Below are 15368 nucleotides of genomic sequence, written 5' to 3' on the forward strand. Positions count from 1 at the left end.
TCCATAAATTTCTAACAAACAAACCGAAATTATGACTTGCAACAGAAGATGCACTTATTTCAATGTTATGTTCCGCCGTTTGCCTAATTTTTTACAAATCGAGGCCTTAACAAGTCTGTTAGTTTTATACGTGCTTGAAACATGTAAAATGCATTACCTTAACTTACCAACGCTGAAAAAGAATGTTTCTCAAAAATTTTTTTTCCCTAAAAAATTAGTACTTTTTATACAAAAAATGCAGCCTCGAAGCATAATACCAACAATATGACTAACATTGACCATCATCAGATTCACCATAATATACTTAATAAATAACCGTCAACTTCCTTATTTTATGTTTAACCGTTACGGATTATTCTCATCAGTTAGAAAAATGTTCATTTTGTCAACAAACTTTTTCCGACCTTTGTATTTATATACACATGTGCAGGTTATCGAATCTTTTTTCTGAAAGAACCAAGAAAAAGCCTTGACCATTCGGAATCTCCAAAGCATGTGGTTTTTTTTCTTCAAAAATTGATAACAACTGATAACACTTAGCTACGTTTACTACTGGTAATGTTTTCTGCAAATTTCGTCAACACGTTTTTTGCTATGTTTAATAAATATTGCATACTCAAAATTTTCATCAGAAAACGTACCTAATAATAAACAATTTCAAATGAAAGCCAAAAAAGACTATCAATGTCAAAAATGTCATTCGAAACATGATAATCTATGTACAGTACATAGATGATGAAAACAAATCTCATATAAGTAGGAAGGTCTTGCAAAAATTAATGTTAGTCCAATTCGAAAGTAGCCATATTCAAGATCAGTCCCATTTTAGTTATAAAGATGAACCTTAATCATCAATTTACAGTTTTTATTGCTGTTTTCTGTCAGTTTTGTTATGCAAGTATAAGTCATAAAAGTCATATAAGTCTATCCCAATTGGATTCTTCTTGCGATGCGCACATATTGATAGATAAAGATCGTGCTTACACAGATTTCATCCAAATTAGTTCTATAAAAAATAATTTGAAAAAACCCAACGAACTTTTACATTTGAAATTGTACGTAATGACTTATACGGATGCCAACATATTGCTTTCATCAAATAATACTAGTGATGGTCCTTATTATGAAATTGGTAATATATTTAAGCTTCCTTCTGAATCATGGCTACATTTTTAAAGCAAATTCAACTTTTCATATTACATAAAAGCTCTGGGTAATGTTAAAAATTCTCAATCGTGGATTAACAAACGTTCTGTACCAGGATCTGCTATTGTTAAAGTCGCAGGAAATTCGTCTCCCAACTTGTTGTCGGCATTTGATCCAATATTAGTTGAAATCATTATAAAAAATGGTAAAAGTGCTTAACTTAATTAAAAATGTTTGAATTTAATTATATGTGATTTTAATTTCAGATGGTGAGCTAATTGTGAATATACCCGGTTATGCAGAACCTCACATGAAATATTTTGATACGAATCCGGTGAATGTACAATTTTTTAGCTTTAATATTTGGGGGAGAATGCCAGCTAAATGGTTCTACGACTGTCAATTCGATGAAAATTGTGAGTTAAAAGTGATTCGGATTTTAATAAGATCTTCTTGTTAGTATGTAGTTTGTGAATAGTTTACAAAAAAATTACTATAACCGTTATGCTTTTCGTATAGATTTTAACCCACAAAAATCGAAAACCATATCTTAAAAAATATTTATCGATAGGCTTTCGAGATATAATTTTTCAAAATTTGTTGTCGTTGTATAGAAAAATTCAAAATCTTTCGAATCTTTGTAGTTTTAAATTTGTATATTCTTGAATAAGTTAAGAACAGAATTCATAGTCGTTTCTCGAGTTAACCCTTTCGCAGAGATACCCAAAGGAGATGGGAAACTTTCGTACGTTTTACCCCCCAAAACCCATTTGTTTATTTCGTGTTGTTGTAATCTCTTTTGTATTCGTGAATAAATGTGAAAAACACACATAGTGTAGCCACGGTGTTTTTCCGCACACCTAAGCAAAAATGTCAATTTTTCACGCATACTTCGCCAAAAATGTATATTTTTTCACGCATACTTATCCAAAAATGTCTAAAGCAGCTTGTAGGCAAATCGCGTATGACGTCAGAAGTTTCTCATCTCTTTTGGGTATCTCTGCCCTTTCGGACCCAGCGGTACTCTCATGTAACATATTTTTAAAAATTCGTAAGAAATATTCTATTAAATAATTTTTTAAGCTTTGATGGCTAATCGACAGATAACATATTTTGTGGGAAATAAAATTTACTACAACTTTCCTCAAAAACATTTTTCTCTAGCAGGAAAATTAGCTGAGCTATAAGTGAAAGTCGAAAACGCCTCAAAACAAAATGGCAGCCAGAGTTATACCGTTATTTTTGTGAAAAATGTGGGGTTTTGTTTCAGTACTATTGTTCTTTCATATTTTGAGCACCAATTTCAGTTGAGAATTATTTCTTAGACCTCCATACAACCAAATCTTACTTGACTGTACTAAATTAAATTATAATATATAATAAATTATAATTCCATACCTAAATTAATATTTTATAAAATTTGTGTCTTCTATTTCAGCAAACATGGAAAGCCAAAAAAACAATGAAGAACAATTAGCTACTTCAAAGTTGTTGGCCTCGGATCCTAATATGAAACAGTTGATGGAATTTTGTTGGTCTGGATTCTTAAACAGGCATAAATCATTTTTCAATAGCCTAGTTCCAACATTGGACAAACTTGATGACAAACAAGTGTTAGAGTTTCAACAAGAAGTTATTGAAGTAGTGAAAAAATTCAGGAAAACACCTACTACAGAAAAACCTACTGGATGGTGAAAAATATTAAATTTGTGCTTATGTTAATAGATCGTGAAATAGATGGTTGGTATTTGGAAGAAAAACTTAACCGATCATTCGTATTTTCTCCGTAACTTGGAAAGCATAATTATTTTTATAATTTTTTGTGTACGTTTCGATTAATTCTCGTAAATTTATTAAATAAAAATATGATCTGGATTGAATTGCCATATATGATATTCTTAAATTGTTTTTATTTTCTCATGGTTTGGATATGGTAGATATCAGTGTCTGACGATTGAAGTCGTCATACTAGAGAATATCTCTGGTATGGTTTTCAACTACACTCAGGAAAAAATAATTATTTTAATAGTTAAAACCAGGATATTGACTATTTGACTGAGGGACAAATAAATTGAAGTTAAAACGTCTTTTTTTCAAAGATGATCTACTTTGATTTATGTGACTTTAAGTTACGAAACCATCAAAAACTTACCTTTTTTCCAGGTTGGTTTTAAAATGTTTATCTTCAACGCGAATTCATTCCGAATAATAGTTAAATCAATGTGGTTTTCATTGATTTTACGTTATTTTATCGTGGCTTTTCCCTCAGTGTAATCACATAACTATTTTAGTAGTTTAAATTGACTATTTAATAGTTAATTTGAAAAATAAGAGAACTTTGATTGACTATTAAAATAGCCAGAAATTAGCATTTTTTTTAAACTATTTTAATAGTTATTCCGATATTCACTATTTTTTTCTCTGAGTGTATGATTTCGACAAAAATATGCAAACAATGCTAAATGACTTTCACAAACCTTAGGAGCAACAAGGGTGATAAAATGCAACAAAATCTGAGTCCGACAAAAAATTTTAAATTTTCTAACGTTGTTTCAATTTTGATTTAAATATGTTTTAAATTAGTTTTTTCAACATTAAATCAACGTTGTTGGCCATTATCACAATTTACGTTGCGTTTTTTCCTCTTATGAGGGGTTGTAGATTGAGATGGAGACAGTACAACTTTGTCTCTCTTCATTTTTCCCTAACACCAAAAACTAGCCGAACTTCAATCGAAAGTCGCAAAACGATTACAAATGAAATAGTGTCCAAAGTTGTACCCATATTTTTGTGAAGAATTCTGCAGGAAATCGATCAATTCCTAACGCATTTGTTGCTTTAACAGCTTCGATTGCGGTTTACGGAAAAAAATATCATTTCAAGTCTTGGGTAAGCAATCGGGAATTTGTAGCTTAAGGCAAGTCACTTAGTTTTGTTTTCATATTTTCGTCGAAATCGCAGTTAAAAACCGAGTCAAAATGCTAAGTTGATCCTTATTCTTATTTGGCAAGGTTACCGTTTATATCCTTGAACAGTGGTGTTAATATGAGCTCTCGAGTTGCAGAGATAAATAGATTCCGATTCTTCATATTCAAGTGATATCAAAATGAGATATTCTCTAATATGACGAATTGACGACCTCAGTCGTCATCAGACACTGATAACTTACATAACTTAACTATGATTAAATAAAACAAATTTTAAAATATAATACAGAAGTTCTTATCACAACATATTTATTTAATAAATTTACGAGGATTGATCGAAACGTAAGTACACAAAAAATTATAAAAATAATTAATCTTTCCAAGTAACGGAGAAAATAATAATGATCGCTGAAGTTTTTCTTCCAAACACCATTATTCTAAGCACATGAGCACAATCCAGACCGTACATCTACTCGCGGAATCGGTTGTTGTCTAGTTGAAGTTTTCTTGACTTTTTTCACTGCCTCAATAACTTCTTGTTGAAACTCTATCACTTGATTGTCATCAAATTTGTCCAATGTTGGAACTAAGCCATGAAAAAATGATGTATGCCTGTTTAAGAATCCAGACCATTGTTCATTGTTTTTTTGGCCTTCCATTTTTGCTGAAATAGAAGATACACATTTTATAAAATATTAATTTATGAAATTTGAACTAATTTATTTAATATTTATTAAGGGAATTACACCCAATCACATCCGAAAAATTGTGACTACTGGTTTCTTTGCCAAAATGCATTTTCAACAATTCAGAATTTCAAAATTCTATATTTTCCAAAAAAAAATATAACAAAAATTGCTTTGATAATGGAAATGGCGATACTGCCTGTGTAATAAATTTACATTGTTATAAAGCAAGAAAAAATTTTAAAATTCGTATTAAGTATCTAACTTTTTGTAGAAAATAAACTTTTCTCCTTTTGAGAAAATTAAAAAATAAGATAAATAAAAAAAATTTAAGAAAACCTATTTTGAAAGAGAGAAAAAACGACATTTTTTAGGTTTTTATTAAAAAGTTAATTTTTACTTTGAGCATTTATAGACGATACTTTGTCCTTTAAAATGATGATCACAAAATTTAAATTGAAATAATATGGTCTTTACAAATAATTTACTGCTTTATCGTTTTTTCTTAAATTTTTTAATATATTTAATTTTTTTGAATCTTTTAAAAGGATGCTTATTGATAAGAAATTAAATTTTCTACAAAGTTACTTAATAAAAAGAGTCGAATTTTATATCGTAAAAAAATTTGTCATATCTTTATAATTTATGCAAAACTTTTTTTTTTGGTGAAAATTTCAAGAAACCGATTAGGTACACTAGTACCTAATCGGTTTTTTGAAATTTTTACATTAAAGAAATAGCTAATCAAAAATCAACTTTTAGGCAGCTCCCTATAAACCCTTTCTTAAATATTACAACTTTTAAAACAACTTCGATTTTTGTTGGAGCTTAATATTTTTTTAACATCTTAATGCTTTGAACCCTTCAAGTACGACCCTATGTTCAAAGCTTTGGTCCTCGTACCTCAAAAATAGCTGATTTTACAAATGTATACCTAATATAATTAGTTCAAAAATCACAAACTACATACATACAAGCAGATCTTAAATTCGAAATCACTCTTTACTCACAATTTTCGTCGAATTGACAGTTGTAGAACCATTTAGCTGGGTTTTTATTCCAAGTAGCAAGGCCAACAAAATTTATTTTCATGGGATTTTTATCCAAATATGTAATAAGGGGTTCTGCATAACCAGGTACATTGATAATTAGTTTACCATCTGAAAATAAAATCACATAGTTAAATTCAAACATTTTTACATAATTTAAGCACTTTTACCATTTCTTTGAATGATTTCAACTAATAATGGATCAAACGGCGATAACAAGCTGGGAGACGAATTTTCTGCGACTACTACAGCAGATCCTCGTTTAGAACGAAGCTCCGATTTAGAATTTCGATCAATACCAAGAACTTTTAAGTAATAAACAAGTTAAATTTGCTTTTAAAATGTAACGATGATTCAGAAAGAAATAAATATATTACCAATTTCATAATGAGGACCATCATAATTAGTATTTTCTGAAAGCAATATGTTTGCATCTGTTGAAGCCATTACATAGAATTCCAAATGTAAGCTTTCGTTGTCTTTTTTCAAATTGTTTTTCATAGCACTCTCTTCGTAGAAATCTTTGTAACCGTGTTCTCTATCTCTTAACAAGTACACATCGCAAGATGATTCCAATTTTGATTGACTTATTTGACTTTTATGACTTATACTTGCACTAAAAAACTGACAGAGAATAACAATAAATACAATAAATTGATAATTAAGGTTCATCTTTATAACCGCGGTCTTGGCTAAAATGCGACTGATCTTGGAGGTCTAGGTATACTTTCGAATTGGATTAACATTAATTTTGACAAGACCTTCTTACAGATATGAAATTTGATTTCATGTTCTATTGATAACAATAAGTAAAATATTCTTTGTGTGAATTTGCGGTCAACCATTTATGTAGATTATTTTTGACATTGATAGTCTTTTTACTCTTCCCTCTCAAATTGTTTTTAAAAACGTGTTGTTATTAACTACTTAAGTATTAAATTTTTCCAAACAGTAAATACAGTGCAGAATACAGTTTATATTAAAGATCCCAGGATTTATCTGCCACATACCAATAGTAGGTATAGGAATAGGTAGGAATACATATATACTATACTTTATTTGTAAATTTAAATAGTTTTCTGATTTTTATAACAAGGAAATTAAAACACTTATTAAAATTTTGAGTATGTAACATTATTTAAACATTGCATAAAAACATGTTTACGAAATTTTTAAATGGTAATCGTATATGTATTTAAGTGTCACAGTTGTTATCAATTTTTAAAGAACACTACATTATTTGGGAATTCCGAATGGTTAAGGTTTCTTCTAAATTCGTTTAGGGAGTAAAGATACGATAACCTGCAGATGTGTATAAAAAAAAAACAGATTAAAATTAATTCATTGAAATATTTTGTTTTGTTTAGTTTTTTTTGTTATATTAGAGGAGTAAGTAAAGCAAATGATAAGGGAACCCCCAGCCAAACATCATTGGTTTTGATGATTATTTTTTCAAACGTCTCGTGTCGGTAATTAAAAATACTTTAACCTCCATAGGTTGAATTTATTGCCGATTTTGCCGTATTGTTTTTTTAAATGTTAATTAAATTTAATTTTTCGTTTAAATTTTATAAATCGAATGATACCAAAAGATTGTCTAAAGGCTAGGTAATTTAAGGAAAACAGATATATGGCAGTGAGGGGGACAATCTTCCTGATTTCAAACATGAAAAATATATTTTGAATAAAACGGAAACACCGTCAATATTAAAAAAAAAAAAACATTTTAAAAAAGCTAAAACTTCATTCCTATCTGTTAAATTTAATGAAGAGTTTTTTTGAAAAATTGGTCCACAAACTCAGAATTTCGGAAAAAAATGTATTACAATTTTTTTTTTAACTCATTCGTTATAAAATATGAATTTATCTTTAAAATTTTTTTTGTTGAATTAATTGACTTTGCCAAACAAGACCTTCAAACTTTCTCTATTAAACCTTCAACAATTAAGTCTGTTGAATGAAAAAAAAAATAATAAATTTATTTCTTATATTCCTTAAATTTTGTATAGTTTAGATACTGGGTTGTAAAAAATGCATTCTCTTTTAATGAATTTTTGTTTTCCATTACAAATTAAAGAAAAATATTTATTGATATTTTTTTTAATACAAGTTTTTTGTCGGTTAACAATAAATATTTTTGTTTAATGAACTTTTTTTCAGATGCAATAAATATTTTTTTTTTTAATTTCAAATGCATTGTTTTTCCGTTGATAAATAAAAATATAAATAAAAGAGGTTGTCTGTAAAGCTGGTTTACGGACGATGATTTTACGTGATAACGTCGTAGGAAAACAGGTTGTGTGCTTTTAAAATGAGCCATTTGAAGCGTTGATTTATTTCAAACAATCATAATTTACAAGAAAAAGCTAAAAAAAAATACATTTTTTCTTTTCTCATTATATTAATTTTTTTATTTTAAAAGCTCACAAAAAAAATTATACCATTAAAAAGCCAAATATCTCTTCTAAATAATAAAACCATTTTTAAATTTTTACAATGAGCAAAAAGTATTAAAATAATTTATTGAAAACAATAATTTCTTATGAAAAAAGTGAAAAAATCACTTTACACAAAAACTCATTTTTTTGATACAACAACCTATAATAAATTTTATACCACCTAAAAGCCTATTGCTTCAGCTCAAAATATATATATAGATCAAGTCTATGAAACATCTACAAAAAGAGCTAGAATTTTTTAAACCCGATGAAATTTCATCAAAAAAAGCAAAACAAAACATTTATTTTTATGTTCTCATGCTATTAAATGAATTTTTTCCCTAAAAACCTTTAAAAAATTTTATACCATGGGAAAGCTTATTGTTTCAAATGACGTATCAATCTCATTTCAAAGATGCCTACAAGAGAAGTTAGAATTTTTTAAAGTCAACCATGTGGAATTTCCAGACTGAGATTACGGTACTTCACACACTGGTGGCTGTTCATGGCACAACAGATCTCCACTGGTGTTTTGAGGTTTTTCGCAAGTTTCTTGATTTAACATTGTGTGGCTTGTAGTTAGTCTAGCGTTATGTGTGATATACCAAATGAAAGGTAGTTGTATCAGAATGCTCATGAATGTTTAATCAAATTTCTATCCGCTTTTGGTAAAAAGTTATAACCTGTTATTTTACCGTTATCTCAAAATTGTGTTTAGGAAAATGATTGAAATTTCGCACACATATAGTCGTGGTCATTGTCTATCATTACTCCATATATAATTGTCCTCTATCTATTAAAAAAAAAAAAAAAATAAAAATAAAAAACGGTGAAAATGCGTTAAAAACTGCCAAAAAACCTGTTTTTTTTAAATTTATTTTTCTCCGTATTCAATCAAAACTCTTAACGATTCCAATTTTTTGCATATGTATGTGCATTAATCAGCCCTACATGTCCTATATAATTTGAGATTTTTTGATCGCTCCAAAATAAAGCTAAAAATCAAAAACTACCCAAAAATACCCCTAAAAAAGTAGGTATTTTTCAAAAATTCATGTTTTGAAACGCAGAGTGTTGGAAAAAAATCCGTATTAGACCATTGATTTTTTTTCCTTCATCTTTCACCTGGCATCTTTAGAATTGTCAAAAAAAATTTCCCCTACCCATAATCAACATTTTGTCATACCCACAACACCTGATCAACGTTCAAACAAAACGTTATAGCGGAGTTCCAGAATTTTTTAGAATTTTTTTTAAAGGCAGTTATCCATAAATCAGTCTCTTCTATCTATAGCAAAAAGAATCAACTCTCTACAACCACGCGTTTAGATTTTAGCGCAAATTTCATCTTTCCGTTTTACCCCTGTTTACCCTATTAAATGACGGAATTTTTAAAAATCCTTCATTTGGATTAAGCTTTAGGTTATTATCTTTCAAATAAGCTATAGAAGATTTTTGTATCTCTAATAGTTTATTTTTTAATTTTGAATTGAAATTTTTTGCCGCACTGCGAAAGTGCGAGAGTGTAACGTTAGAAAATGGCGTCACTTTTTTGTGGTGGCTGCAATGGTTCATCGATTTATAAGACGTTATCACGTCAAAAAATAACTAAATATACAAAGTGAAAAAGAATATCTTACTTGTTCGGGAATTCACTTTATTCATTTCAGTTTAACATAAAAAAAAAAAAATTTACAGCATTTTTTTTGGAAAATTAGTATTTTACGTAAAAATTCACAGTTTTTTTTGTTTTGTTGATTTTTTTTTTTCAAACAGCCTCCATCAAGATTATGTTACTCCACATTTTTTTTGTTTCTTTTCTAAACTATTACGATTTGTTAACAAATATCTATCCTTAAAAACTACATACCGTTCCATCTAATGTTCTCAAAAAATAATTTAAACTGAGTTGCGGTTTTCTAAAGTGAGTAGAAGGATATAGCTCCTTATTTAACAATTCATACTCCTAATCTCTTTTAATCTACTCTTCTACTTCATCGTCAATGTTTCTAGTTCAATCCCTACAACAAACCCATCATCTGTCAAACAATCACAATCCGACACATTCATCAACAAATTTTGGATGATGTGTTGTTGTCAGCTGAGAACGAAACATAGCTAAGGTAGTATAATAGTTTTCAAAAGGAAATAGTATTATACACCTGAGGGCTTAAGTCGAAAATACCAGCCTCATCACTATAAGCTGCAAATGAAAGCCGACACCACCACCACCTACCACTTTCATGCTTTGTGATTTGTGCATCGTGCTTCAGAATTCGTGCAACATCTTCATTTGCTCGTCATATAGCATATCGGTGTGCAAAATATAGTTTGAGTGTATAAAGGATAATGCGGCTGCTACTGCTGCTGTTGCATTTATCTATTTAGATGGCATTCATCATTTGCGCCACCTTGCTTAAGTGTCTTGAATTTAATTCTCCAACGTGCTAACAATGTTTCCTCAACACTCTCCTTCCAAGCTTCCTTCTCTATCCTTCAAGAGGTTACAATGTCTGCATGCGTGCGCGATGGTGTAGGTGTCTGCTATTCTGTTTATATGCGCCAGAGATATGGCAGGAACAACGAACGCAGTGTGGCACACATTTTCGTCATAAAGTTTAAGCTAAATGCTTTTAGATGTAATAAGTCCTCCATGGTGCCGGTAGCAGAAGTGGTTGCGCTTCCTAGACACATGAGAGCTCCAGGCTCTTTATAGCTATTTGTATACACTGAAGCTGCAATGCTATACCTAACGCACCGATGATATGATGAAGTGAAATGCTCCTCTTTGCTAATTCAATCTGATGGAATAAGACGATGAAGAGAGGATCAGAGGGTGGAGGGAGGAAGGCAGACGAATAAGTCGGTGAGGCATGAGTGGGAGGAGGAAGTTGCAATGTGTAACTGCCATAGGTAAACTAAACAGCATCTAATTTGATATTGGTAGTGTGTGACACCTTTCAGGTTGGTTGGAAGCTATATGAAAGGATGCATCTTGAATTCCGTATACTCAGTGCATTGCATTGCAAGTTGTGATATGTGTGTCGTTTTTGTTACTGCTGCCGTTACTGTGCTTGGCTTGGCTGAGCATTAAGTTAGGCATGAGTATGAAATGTGCGTCTTCTAGGAGTAGCTACATTCCGGGTCACATGATTAAAGTTGGTTTCAGAACATTATAGTAAGTAATATTTTCGCCTCTTAACCATTTTTGGTGGTCATGTGGAACATCCCTCAAAATTTGGACTTATACGGATATCAGCAAAACGAAACTCGGATTTTGGTTCAACGCATGGAAAAACATAGCCCTAGTTTGGTATGGTGTTCGTTTTAAATTCTTGTTTTTTTGTGGCACTGTTATTAAATACTGTGTTCATAGCTAGGCTTTAAGTACAAGGGGACTAAAGGGCAGTGTTATGCGTTGTAACAAAAGGTGGAAAACGTAGATTGTGATTGTGTACAATTGAATGGATAATTTCAAAAACCTTCTGAGTCACATTTTTTTCAAAAATGATTTTTTTGCTGAAAATGGTTTCTCAAAAATGTAGATACGCATTCTGGGTAAAAACTAGTTAAGTTAATACATTCCTTCCCCTTCAAATTATACCGGTCATTCCAAAAAAAAACTTTAGTCCAGAGAATTAAGAGGTAGGTATTTGATATCATATCTGGCTGAGTTCAAAATTTTCATTGTCCTGAATGTTTCAACAATATTCGAATCTTCAATTTTGATAGAATTTGCCATAAATATAGAGGATTTATAACAAAAAGACCAAATTTTTGTTGTTGAAATGAATGAGAAAAAAGTTTGGTGGCCCAACACAAATAAGTACGATAAGGAATATAATTATGGACCTTAAAAATAATCGGCCTTAGCAAGGTATCCGTCCGGCGTGCCACAGTGTGCAATTTTACATATATAGTGGAACTTTATTAAAATTCGAAGTTTTCCGAATATAAATATTTTTATTAAAGGTTAAATTCCATACAATGAAATTTTGACAGAGAAACAAAAATTAAAACTGCATGCGGCGTTCTGCAGTGTCATGAACATAAGATTAAAATAAGCAAAAATATATTTAAAGTTACTTCATTTTTTTGAGTGAAACTTATAGTTGTGTATTTTATTATTTATCAAGGCTGGTTGAAAAAATTTTTTTCTTATTATTTTTTGGTATTCTATGATGATGTTACCACAAAAACAAATGTGTTGTTTAGTCTTAAAATGGAAGAAAATTTAATTTAGTTTCAAGACCTTAGGCCCTTTATTTCAATTATTTGTTCTGACTTCGTCGAGCGTTTTAAAAATGTATCCGCATGTATCCTTCGTGAAATGGTGCTTAAGACCTCGCTCAATATTCTATTTATCAGAATCCGTTAAGGGTTTTTGTGAATAGCTGCGGCCCCCATACAATATTTTTTTTTTTGTTCATAGGCCAAAAACGTATTTTCGATATTTTCAAAAATCGTAAATCAGATTTTTGTGAATCGCAAATTACTTTTTTAGACTTCTCATGATAATAAAGATTAAATAAAATTTTTCGATATCTCGCTCGATATAGATAGTTTTGATAAACAACTCCCAAAATCGATTGCTCGATATCGGCTCTTCCCCATCTATTTTGTGCATATGTACTCCGATGCCTTATATCGGACTTATAAAAAGATATATATATATCTGAAAATCAATAAGGCACTTGAAGAAATACATATTCAATATAATTAAACTGGTTTTCATAGCAAAAATTAAGTGTACTTGGAACCACGAATTTAGTTCCGCTAGATTGGCAAAATTGCACACTGTGGCGCGTCAGAGTGGAAACTTGTCCGATTTCATGCTAATCGGAGTGTTTTTACCTGTTGGAAGCACACCTCGAAGCAAAATTCGTACGATACCTCGCTAGGACTGAATGAAACTTTCAAAATAAATGCATGTCACATGTAAATAAAAAAATGGTTAAAAATAACTTTCAATAATATATAATAATAAGCCATACAAAACACGTTTACGAGATTATATTGGTTAAATTATATACCACTTATCCTTTTCCCTGATTTTCGATTTTTTTTTTCTTATTATGTATGTATTTCTAATAAACTCTGAAACTTATTTTACATTTGAGCTTCTTATAACTCAAATACTAAATTAAGCATAAAAAAGTCCTTCAAGTTTTATTTGCTCCAGCATTAAACAGTTTTATTGGTTCCTGCAAAATACAAATTTTTGGACTTAAGTGGTTTTTGAAATGACCGATTCAATTCAATTCTTTTTAATTTGGTTGCATAAATGCATACCTTAAACCAACATACATATTTTTTTATTCTAATCGCGTTTCCAGTTGTAATTTTAGGAAGATATTCTGTATTGTGCTTTATTTTGTTCAATGAAATCATCAAGCTCTTCAAGGATTGGAAAAAAAAATTTTAAGATATAGGTATTCTATTTCCTAAATTGCCATTGAAATGGGTCACTGTGGTGTATGTGGAACAATTTTTTTATGAAACAAACTAAAATTAAGAAATAATTATAGTCGACGTGTTTTATTGGTAACACAGTACTTAGCTCAGTAAAATTTTGCACGGTTAAGAACAACAAATGATTGCTAAGGATTAACAAAATATTCGTTTTTTGGATTAACAAAATATTCGTTTGTTGTGTACGGAGAATTTTTGTATACCTATTTACACTTTTGATTCTTCAAAAAATTTTATTATTAATAATAATTGTAATTAGTAATGTAATTTTTTGTTGTTTTTTATCAAAAATTTCTGAACAAAGTTGTTTAAAGAGGTTATTTCAAATTTTTTAAACTTGTGGTATATTCAATTATGTGCAGCATGAATCAAAACTATAATTTTGGAATTCAATGAGAAGGCTATAACATTTTTATTTTATTAAATAAGATGGCTTATTAAAACAAAAAACTCTATAAAAATTTCAATTAAATCCAAGGAGCAATATTTTCAAATCAACGTCAAAACTAAATATTTTTGACAAAAATTGTCAGTTGTTTTGAAATAAAATTGAAAGTGAAGTTTAAAAATTATTAGTTAAAAAAAGTGATAAAAATCTAAAAAAAACTGAAAAATAAATTGGAAGCCAGAAAGATATCTTATCGGTAAGTTGGCCATACCGTTTCTGTTTTTTTTTTTTTTTTTTTATTTAATCGAATGGACAAACAAATATTCAATGTTTCAAGAAAAAACAAAATTAAATTCCATTGACTTTTGGGGCCGTTTCTCTTTCAATCTTTATAGTATCTATGTACATAATTTGAATGAATGAACGAATATTCTTTAAGGTTGCAATTCGAACTATCGAATAGTATTCCGATATTTGTGTGAGTGTATTCTTCCAAACTTCCTTCACCTTAAATTAGCAAAAATACTCAAGACCTATGGACGCCTTGTGTCCACTTAAATGCACAATATCCTTTCTGATTAGCGGAAAATATTAAATTAACTTCGAACTACCTCAATTTAAAAAAAAATAATATATATTTTACGTTGATAATCGGTCATCATCCAATGCAAGTAAAAATTGTTAGAAAATACACAGTCACACCCTCTTTGAACTTGTTGCGATATGGACTACCTATAGGTATTCATTACAAAAAAAAAGAGGCTGTCTGTAAAGCCGGTTTACGTACGATGATTTTACGCGATAACGTCGTCAGAAAAAAGCTTGTGTGCTTTTGTTTAAAATGAGTCAATTGAAGCGTTTACTTTTTTCAAACAATCATAATTTACAAGAAAAAGCTAAAAAAAAAAATACCTTTTTTATTTTCTCTTTATACTATTTTTTTTATTTTTAAAGCTTACAAAAAAATTATGCAATTTAAAAGCCAAGTATTTCTTCTTAAGAATAAAACCATTTTTAAATTTTTACAATGCGCAAAAAGTGCAAAAATAATTTATTGAAAACAATCATTTTCATCAAAAAAAGCAAAAAAATATGAATTTTTATCTTCTTACGTCATTAATTCCATTTTTTCCCCTAACAACCTAAGTATACAAAATTTTATACCATCTGAAAGCTTATTGTCTTAGCTCATATATAACGATCAGGTCTATGAGACATCTATGTACAAAAAGAGTTAGAATTTTTTGAACTTGATCAAATTT

The 15368-nt window shown here is 29.6% G+C and overlaps 2 protein-coding genes across 7 annotated transcripts in view; one reads left to right on the top strand and one right to left on the bottom strand.

The window, feature by feature from the left end:
• Positions 1-15368, top strand: part of LOC129907830 (CUGBP Elav-like family member 2) — a 473931-nt gene that overhangs the window by 124612 nt on the left and 333951 nt on the right. The gene's annotated exons all lie outside the window — the stretch shown is intronic.
• On the bottom strand, positions 4345-5956 carry LOC129907833 (uncharacterized). The gene is made up of 2 exons (XM_055984227.1): positions 5770-5956; positions 4345-4737 (listed from the first exon to the last, which is right to left on the bottom strand). Exons 1-2 carry the CDS (start codon positions 5951-5953, stop codon positions 4511-4513), a joined length of 411 nt encoding a protein of 136 aa, XP_055840202.1. The 5' UTR covers positions 5954-5956; the 3' UTR covers positions 4345-4510.

Source organism: Episyrphus balteatus, chromosome 1, assembly GCF_945859705.1.
Source record: "Episyrphus balteatus chromosome 1, idEpiBalt1.1, whole genome shotgun sequence".
In the NCBI taxonomy this organism is placed as follows: domain Eukaryota; kingdom Metazoa; phylum Arthropoda; class Insecta; order Diptera; family Syrphidae; genus Episyrphus; species Episyrphus balteatus.